This window comes from Olea europaea, chromosome 11, assembly GCF_002742605.1.
Source record: "Olea europaea var. sylvestris chromosome 11, O_europaea_v1, whole genome shotgun sequence".
NCBI classification, from domain to species: Eukaryota; Viridiplantae; Streptophyta; class Magnoliopsida; order Lamiales; family Oleaceae; genus Olea; species Olea europaea.
In genome coordinates, this window is record NC_036247.1 from 11302490 (window position 1) to 11312147 (window position 9658).

The 9658-nt window shown below is 39.0% G+C and overlaps 3 protein-coding genes across 3 annotated transcripts; all 3 read right to left on the minus strand.

Moving 5' to 3' along the window:
• Window positions 1-631: 631 nt before the first annotated feature.
• Window positions 632-1351, minus strand: LOC111404459. The gene has a single exon (XM_023033263.1). The coding sequence runs from the start codon at window positions 1349-1351 to the stop codon at window positions 632-634; it is 720 nt and encodes a 239-aa protein (XP_022889031.1).
• A 63-nt stretch (window positions 1352-1414) lies between these two features.
• On the minus strand, window positions 1415-3320 carry LOC111404461. The gene is made up of 3 exons (XM_023033264.1): window positions 2997-3320; window positions 1970-2043; window positions 1415-1916 (listed from the first exon to the last, which is right to left on the minus strand). Exons 1-3 carry the CDS (start codon window positions 3318-3320, stop codon window positions 1415-1417), a joined length of 900 nt encoding a protein of 299 aa, XP_022889032.1.
• Window positions 3321-7525: 4205 nt separating this feature from the next.
• LOC111404891 (tryptophan aminotransferase-related protein 2-like) lies at window positions 7526-9651 on the minus strand. The gene is made up of 4 exons (XM_023033620.1): window positions 9388-9651; window positions 8709-8989; window positions 8050-8354; window positions 7526-7852 (listed from the first exon to the last, which is right to left on the minus strand). Exons 1-4 carry the CDS (start codon window positions 9634-9636, stop codon window positions 7656-7658), a joined length of 1032 nt encoding a protein of 343 aa, XP_022889388.1. The 5' UTR covers window positions 9637-9651; the 3' UTR covers window positions 7526-7655.
• Window positions 9652-9658: the final 7 nt, after the last annotated feature.

Below are 9658 nucleotides of genomic sequence, written 5' to 3' on the forward strand. Positions count from 1 at the left end.
ATCGTAAAATAATTTGACATAAAAATTTTTATTTGTGACCAAAAAACTAAGTGACTAATTAAATTGTTAATTTGTGACCAAATTGTATAGATGTGTGACTTAAATATATTTAATTAATGAATTAATTAATTAAATCAAAAATAATTTCTAATAAAAATTTGATTTTTAAAGTTTAAGCCCCCGTCTGGGTGTGATTGTGAAATGGGAGAATCAATTCTCCTGTCTTATCAGCTGGCCCCACCTGAAGACATTTTGGTTTCCCAATGTAGAGGTCCATGCATAAATTACAAGTTTGCCCACATTACTCCAACTGTGCCCTGACATATTGAATACAACTTTTGATCGGCAATGATAAAGAAATTGGTGAGATAACGCATACATAAGGGTCCCATTAAAACATGAATATTTTTTGTCCACCAAATATTTGTTACACAGAATTTCAATGCAAAAAAACCAATTGGGGACGTGTGACATTATTCATGATAACATTTTTTCCCAATTTTGACATGAAACGACATCCATTTCGCTTGTCGGAAAACACCATGCTTAATGAGCCCGTCTAATTTCGATAAAAAAATACACGTGTTTATTGTTGTGCCAGGTAATCCCTGAACATATCCCACTCATCTCGTCATGATTCCGGTGCATTCATTTCCACTGAAGCTTCGTCACATGCGCTTGGGAGCTCCACTTTTGCTGCGTCAGTGTCTGTCTCCGCTCTTAGGAATGCTTCGTCCACCACACCCGCCCGTTGAAGAAAGTTATGAATGGCCGTGGTTAGAATTACAACATGTGTTTGCACGTCGAACACATAACTTGGCATACGATCGAGTATTTTCCATCGACTTTTCCAAACGCCAAATGCACGTTCGATGACGTTCCTGCATGACGAGTGCCTGAAATTAAATTTTTCGCGAGCATTTCGAAAGTTACGTCTGCAACTAGTGTCTCCGTCATAGAATTGTTGAAAATGGTACAATATATTCGAACCCTTATAGGGCGCCACATACCCAGGTCGATGAGCAAATCCAGAGTCAACCAGGTAATATTTTCCAGGTGCAGGTTGCGAAAACTCAATCTCGGGATTATGTATTGGCCGAGCCAAGATTCGAGCATTGTGGGAGTTTCCCGTTGTACCTGCAAGCACGAATGTGAAGCACAAATTGAAATCACATGCCGCTAGCCCATTCTGTGTCGAAATTCCTTTTCCTCCGATAAAACTCACGCGCTGCTCCCGTGGAAGGACGACTCTAACGTAGATTTCGTCAATTGCACCAATGCAATCCCAAAAAATGTGATACTTGTTCAGATTCAGAACGTGATTCTCGGCATAATTAGTACATGTAAACATAAAAAATAGTAAGAAAAATTTAAATCGTCCCACAGACGTGTACGCAATCTACACAAATATATATCACCGCGGCTGTGTTTTCCTATATTTCTCATAGCTCCACTCCACCCAAGCAAACTTGTCGTTTGCATTGTCTTGCATGTTCAGTACCTCTCTATTGGCCCTCTGTGAAAGGAACTTGCACGTGTAAAAGTACAGATCTGTTTGCTTTTGGAGTCGACCCGTAGCCAGCAACTCGCTCATGCATGTCTTCGGGTCGGACATTGCCGCTCCGATGAAGTGGTCAATTTTTGCAGCAATATTCTCACTGGCGGAGGTAGCATGGTCCATAGAGTACAATACGTCCCGAGATGAAAACTTCTTCCTCTTCTCCTTCGATCGCTTCCCGACGGCCTTCCGTTTGTCCCCGCTATGCTGGTCGAATTCATCCATAGCCGCCGAGCGCAGTGCGGCTATACCGCCCTCGTCGCTACTCTCTACATCTACTGGGATCTCATCACGGTGGTCTTCTTGTGCACTGTCTTCGAACATGGCGAAGCCAGTGCGGCATGCTTGGCTAGTATGACTGCGTACTTATCGCAGTCGAAAACATCCCCGAATAAAACCTTGTATCAGTACAACTCTCGGCAATCCTTGTCCTTGTACTCTTTGTACTCTTGCAAACGAAGTGTGAAAGAAGTAATTAAAATTGACTGAAAAAAAAATTGGGATTGCATCTATTTCAAAAAATAACAACAATGTTAGTCATTCCTACCCATGCACATGAATGCGTAAATTAAACATAAACACAATTACAATAACACTTGATGTTAATGTGAAGTGCAATTTGCAGTTATTTTGCAGTTACAACTGTAAAAACAAAATTGTTTAGTAGCTGAAGTACTCAGTCCATTAGAAGTGAAGACAATTAGGCATATATGTGACACTTACCAAAATACCATACAGTTTATTCTTACTCTCTCTTCCAAATTAGGCACGTATGTTTCGATTATTTTGCAACACAAAAAAAAGGCTAGTAATGCTTAAAAAATGAGAGCCGGTTCTGGATAACCTAAATTTTCCCTAAAGCTAAGTGCCACAAATAATTAACTCATTATGCAACGTGAAAAACCAATTTGTCCTAGAATTTCAACAGAACGAAAATTGGTCTACCTTCTTATAGCACGAGGATGTAGAAAGTGGAGAATGGTTAATTAAGAAGAAGAATCCCTGTTTTAGCACCGTTTTTTAAACAAGGTAGTACAAGTTTAGAGATAAACGACGTAAGTAGCAGATTTTATTAACTGCCAACCATCACTCTTGTTTGTAACTCATTAATTTCATCCCATGTAACTAACAGTATCTCCGCATACTTGGGCAACCCAAAGTTACTACTGAATAAAAACTTTAATTCTAAGAAACTCATAGTCATTTGGATCGAACTGAAACAAAGAAAAATGCATTTCCCATCAACTTATTTTCAATATGCAAGCACGTGCATTTGTTTTTGTGGTTCCTTTAGTAAAAATTTGTATTGAACTTGGGCAATTGTTCATGAAAAACAGTCCTTCAAGAACACCAGGAATCAATGAGGTCTCTCGAATTTGGATATCAATTACTCAATTTGTTCTGATACTAGCTATTATTGATGAGTATATGATGGTACCTTCATCTTTCGATCCCACCACTCCGCCGAGGCGCTGATCAAGCCAGTGGACGTGTCGTACACAACGCCACTGCTGTTGATCAATTCTTCAAATCTCTTGTGTTTCAAGCGGAGTGCATCCCGTCGATTTTTCAGTTGCTGCTTGCTCCAATTGTGCCCGGAGTTGGTGTTAAATATGTGAACCAATGTATGCCATTCGTATTTGGTGAAGCATTTCCCATTTCGGTGTCCATCGGCGATTACGATCTCGCAGGCGGCGACAAAAATTTGCGTCTCATAGTCAGTCCATTGTGCGCTTACGAGGCCCCGATTCACTGTCAACATGATGAGCGTTTGATGTGGAGGAGTTCAAGTGTGGGTGGTAAATTGGCTGCTGCAAATTGGGAGGAAAAAATGTTAGTCTCCATCAGTAGAAGCAATCGTTTATGGCAATTTACAGTCAACACAAAAATGAACAAAATGTTGGAGGCACTCTACTGTACCGGGGAAACGACAGGGTCCATGGTGGTTCTCTTTCGATGAGCAGATTATTTTCCAACAACTTACGTGACCGTGTGTGTGCCGGAGAAACTGGGAGCGCCTTTTGCAATTCAACCTTAAGTACAAATGTAATTTTTTTTATGTCAGGCCCTTGTGAATCAAATAGTCCAAAGAAATGTATAGATTGGTGACGAGTGAGGAACGTGCAAAGGGAACGAGTAGAGATCAAAGACACAGATGCTTACCTACGATGTCGCATGGAAATGGGGATCTACGGGGACGTTGATTGTGACTGTGGATTTGCTTGTATCGGTAGCCGAAGAAGGCAAACGTTGTCAAGGCATATTGGGGGATGAAACTGTTGCAAGGGACGCCATCAACTCGCCGCTACTGTCTTCAAAGTAGGGTGGGGACGACCGGGTTGTTACAGAAACTGTTGCCGGCTATCAGAAGATTATTTTCTCACCGTCGGACGACAAATGTAGTAGATATTGCTGCCGCCGAAGAGCAAGTAGTGTTGGCAGCTTCGTCCAGTGGAGGAGTGGTGTCAGCAGCTTCGTGCAGTGGAGGAGTGCAAATGTGAGCGTCTCTTGCTTTTTCATTTCGCAGAAGACAGAGAAATGAGGGTTGGTTTGGCGTGTAAATTGTGAGGGTAGAAAGGGAAAAACCAACTGACATGGGTGTCAGTCTATTTGATTCCCATATCAGTAGAAGGTGGAAATGTGGCAGTTGGACGTATCAACGGTCAGAAAATCACTTAATTTTGGCAATAAAAGTGCGCTCAGACAAAGCCTAAAACTTACTTTCTTTATTTTGAAATGTGTTAAATTTATGCAAGTAGCAAAAATCAGCATTCCAGTCCCCCTACTATAAATCCCCCAAACCATCTTCATTTCAAAAATCACCAAAGATGGCGGGAACAATGGTCACAATACCTACTAATCACTTGGAAATGGAAAACCCAGGGTAATCGCACTCACAAATCTCCCCCAGTCATAGATCAATGGAAAATCCAATACGCACGCTTCATCAACTGCAGTTCCATCAATCTCGGCTACCCCCATTCTCCTCTCTCGCCCCATGCCGCCATCCAAAAGAAGCACCTCCTTGGCAGCTCGTGGATATCCTCTTCCTCGTTCACGGCCTGCCTCCAGCTCGTATACGGTAGCTCCAAAGGATTTTCCGACGCCATTCTCTTGCTCTCTCTCCGAGCTAAAGTCCTTGTACGTTAAAAATCAGATCGGTTATATTTTTCGATTTGTACAGGTTTTTGTGGTGTTGTACTTTTTGTTCCTGTTTTTGACACCTTGCGAGTTGAAAATCAATTTAACGTCTCTGTTTGATGAATTCAGATGCTTGATTTTATTAGCTTCAAAGTCCTCGTAGACACAAAGTAATCAACTCCATATGCGGTGCAGTTTCCGCATTAAATGCAGTTATTGTTATTTGAATTAACTTCCACCAAAGTCCTTGTAAGTTCAACAACCAGTGAATCATGTTCTCCGTCTGATTTATAGCTGTTTTTTTATTTATCTTGATTTAGAAACTCAGTGCTGTGTATTTGATTTTATGAGCAGCAAACATTTCCGGAGCTCAAAATCAAACAAATGTCCTACATTAAATTGATCAAAGCTTCTCTTTGAATATATTAGCTGGAAAGTCCATGTAGATACAACATTTTCTACCTTCTCGGTGTATTTTGTAGTTTGCGTGTTCTGTACATTTATTGTCAGGTCCTTTGTTTGATTTTATCAGATTCCAAGTAATCGCAAGTTGATAATCAAATAGATCAACATCATTTGTCCATATTACAAAATTTTTCCCCAATTTTTACCTTGTAATTCTGCCTTCGTACATTTATTTCTCTTTTCTGCAAAATCTTATATGATCCATTGTATGAATTGCCCATGGAGCCACAACTTCCTTTCATATAATATTTTTAGCAAGACCAAGATTAATGTCGCCTGTGGATATATGCTGTGGTAAGTGATTGCTTTTCAGAACTTCTAATAGATCCGTTTGGTGGATCAATTCTGATGATGTGTTAGTCCTTTATGAGGTTTTTTCATAAGTGCCATTGGGATTTTGTGAATTTTCATCCATGATGTAACAAATTTAGTGGTTTTCTCAATGGTACAGGAGGTACATTATATCTCAAAGCTTCAATTCTCATGGCCTCAAGTGTCATGTGTATCTGGATTTCTTTCACGTGGTAGCAGAGCTGCTACCTGTTTTTCTTAGCTACACGGATGGAGTAGGCCTGACAAGCTACTAAACAATTTCAAACTCATACTAGATTTTCCTGTGATGGAGCTTTTCCTATGACTTATTGTCTTTTAGCAATAGAGAATTTTTTCGATTTGTAAAAATAATCTATAAATACTAGGTTACTTGCAGTTGGAATAGACTATGGATAGTTCATAGTCATGCTTATGTACTTCCTTTATCAGGCTGAAAATCTTGATTGACCTATTCGTGCAATCAAATGAGTTTGACTCAATGGTTTTAGTTTCTGCAATATATTTAAGTTCATCAGGATTTATGTTCGTGAATGCTCGTCTGCAGATCCAGAAATTTACCCTCCAGTTTTTGACCAACTTTAAAGCTGAACAGTTCATGAATGTTCTTAAGGTGCAGCCATTAGCATCTATAATTTTCTTTGCCTATTAAGTTATTTCCATTGCATCGTATAAAATTTATTACATTTTCATAATGTGATATTCTCTCTGTTACTAAGGAAATCTTGGATGGTGCAAGACTTCAAGGGCTTCCATGCAACTCTGACCTATCTTATCAAGCTGAATCGGTACTGTGGCTTGCTTTCTTTCGGTTCCTTGAAATGAACATAAATAAATGAAGACTCAAAATCTCGTTGCAAAGAGTGTGGAGATGTAATTCCTCCTCGAACAACCTGATTTAAGATAATTTTAATGCTGACTAGCAAAGGAAAGAAACAATTAATAAGTGAAAATTGACAATAATATTAGCCGTTGGTGCAGGCCCGAGGAGAACGGGCAGTATACAACTTCTACAGACACCTGTACACATCAGATGTCACCAATTTATAAAGCTCAAGATTCAAATCCACAGAAAGTTTCACAAAATGTGGCAGATGAAGAGATTATTCCAGCATTTCCTTCCAGTTTCACATCATTATTGATGAACTATTGCACTGCAGCCAGCGAAGGTAGTTTTTCTCTATTCTATCATTTGATGTCATTTTCTAACTTCGAATTTTCTAGTTACTCACTTGGTTAATCAAATTATCTACCTGGAGCCACACCAGCAGCGGCTGAGGAAGTTGATCTTAAAACCCAAATAATGGTACGTAAACCTTGTTTTCATGCTACAGATTTTTGTCCTCTAAACCATCCCACCACTCAAACATGAGATTTAACATAATGAATCTGCTCTGCTTCCATTAATTTTGCAATTTAATTTTCTTGCAGCATTATCTAGAAGGTTCTTCTTTCAAAGGTATGTTTTAACATAACATACCGTTAATGATTGGTAGCATCTGTTTCTTGGGATATTTTTAAAACAAGGAGGAATCTTTCCTCAAGAAAATTTTTAGTTTTGACTTGTTAGAATTGCTGAATGCGCAAAAGATATTAATCAGAAAACCGCTGATGGATAGAACTTTCCCTTGCAAATATTTTTAATATGGTATTACATGAATCTGACATGCTAATTGGATTTCTGAATATTAGCAGATATAGTGGCTACGGTAGAGAATGTCATCAAGGAATTGGAAGATGATATAATCATTGTCTTTCTAACGTACCCGTAAGTTCACTTACTAAGCCTTTCAGTTGTTATATTACTGTTCAATGAAATTGGGTACTTTGTATCAGAGGGTTGCTTTTTTAAGTGACTGCTACACGGATTGCATCTTCCATGACTTTTCCGGTGCATATTCTCTCTTTGGATAAAAGGATTCAAATTAGTGTTTCGTGGCTATAGGCTTACCCTTTGATTCAAGTACTCAAAACTCAAATTCATTGATTAAAATTTTGCTATTCAATATTATTAAACTAAACGAATATTGAAAGTTCTAGCACACAAAAAATTGTATCACTTCATCTAATTCTGCCTCGCCACAATGCCTAAATATATAGGTAATGGGTGCAAAACTCTATGTAGAACCAGCAATACTCTTTTGTGTGGGCATAAAAGCCCTTAATTTCCATTTGCAATCTCATGGATAGTTGAGAGCCTCCGCACAAAGAGATCAAACTCCTCATCCCGACTCACCATACTTATTCTCACGTACTTTGGATCACTCCCAAAGCGCTTTCCACTTCTTGTAAGAATCTTGTGCCCTCTAAATAGCTTCTCACAATCCACATCTTCTTTGCATTTCATCCATGCAAAAGCTGTTGAAAAATCACAAATTAAATGTCAATATATTTCAAACCTAACGTCATCTTGTTGGTTCAGCCACTTGTCAATACTCATAAACATATTCGAAAACCACTAATAGTGGAAGTCCCACATCATGTATTACAGTTATCAACACGGGGCTGAACTTTAATTGTCCAGATTTTGATAAATAGGTTACATAATTAATTACCGGGATGTGCCTTAGTGAAGTCTCCAGTAAAATTGCAATACTGAAGGGGAAACTTCGGTAGAGTAAACAGTCCATTGCACTTAACAATTTCCCTCAACTTCTTCCATCTTCCAGTCAAGAGGTGCTGGCTATAATAAAAAAAGTTATCCAATTCAGGTGGCCTAACTGTTTGGCTGCAGCTATCAGAAATCACTTCCAGGATCTTGGCTGCTCTTTGTTGTGCTTCTTTGGACACTCCAATTGTGTTAATCTCAATAAACTTCACCATTTTCCTTGCCACATTTATGTCCTTTACCAGTGCCCATCTGAAACAAAAGCGCCAAGAATCAACAAATAGAAAAGACAAAAAAAGAAAAGAAAAGAAATTTGCCTGTAGCCACTCGGGGTGGTCACCTTTGGTTCAATCTGTTTCTTGCAAGAACATGATTCAAAATACTCAAGAGTTGGTAAAGTTGCTTTTAAGTAATTTTTTTGGACAAACATCTTTGATGGAAATTATTGCATTTGCAAGTTACAAATAGCGGTGAGCACCGCTTGGTTCGATCTTCTTCTTGCAAGAACATGATTGAATCGGTCGGAGTACATTGGCTAAGTCCCGAAAAATGCAAGTCAAAAGTAAGTATTTTGCCTAATGTGTTTGAGGTTCTTTAGAAACTCACCCTATTCTTGATCCTGCATGTCCAGTGCATTTAGAAACTGTGAATAGCATAATATCATGATCTGCTGGACCAGTAATGGGAGTGTATTGTGGCCAGTAGTAAGCAAGGTCATGAACTAGCATCCCTTGAGCTCTATTCACAACAGGTTCTCTTATAACCCCATCAGGGTTATTTGGGGAAGTTACCATTTCTATGTAGGGCCCATCTTTATCAAAATTGTGAGCATCACCTGCCCATTTGTAGAGTCCAGACCTTACAAAATCTGTCACCTCTGAATATGACTGCAAAAAACATTACAATCGAATTAGTATGGACCAGAACTCGTTGGCAATTTTATTGTCGGTGAAGTTTACGGATACGTGTCAGTGACCACCGACCATGGTAATTTAATAGCACTTTTATGCTATTTTATTAGTCTTTCCGTATGTCAATGTTACCATGTTTGTCATGTCAGGAGATCTTAAATATTCAACCAACAAAAGCCTCGGCAAGAGACAAGGTTTGTCTTGCCACAGCAGAAACTTCATTTTATGTCTGATTAGTTGACTTTAATTTGATATTCGGAAATTTATATGTCAAAACTAATCATAAAGCAGTAACTTAAGTTTAATCTCCGTCAATTTATGCGAACTATACCGTATCTCTAACAGTTTAAGGTTTTGGATGAGATAACACGTACCGAGTAGTAAGGAGTAGCCGATACAACATTGACAGGCTTTGGTTCATTTAAAGGATCAGAAAGGGCATATAATGCAGCCTGAATGAGCTGACTTGATCCAGTTCCAACAACAATATGATAACCCTCTACTGTTGCATTGCCTACCACATCGTGCAATTTCTTAATCTCTTCCTCGAGTTTTGGCTCCAAAAACCAGCACAAGTTTTTTGGGTTGGCGAAATAGCTTAGAGATTGATATCCTGTGAACATAACCGTGCACGCGTTTCCCAGC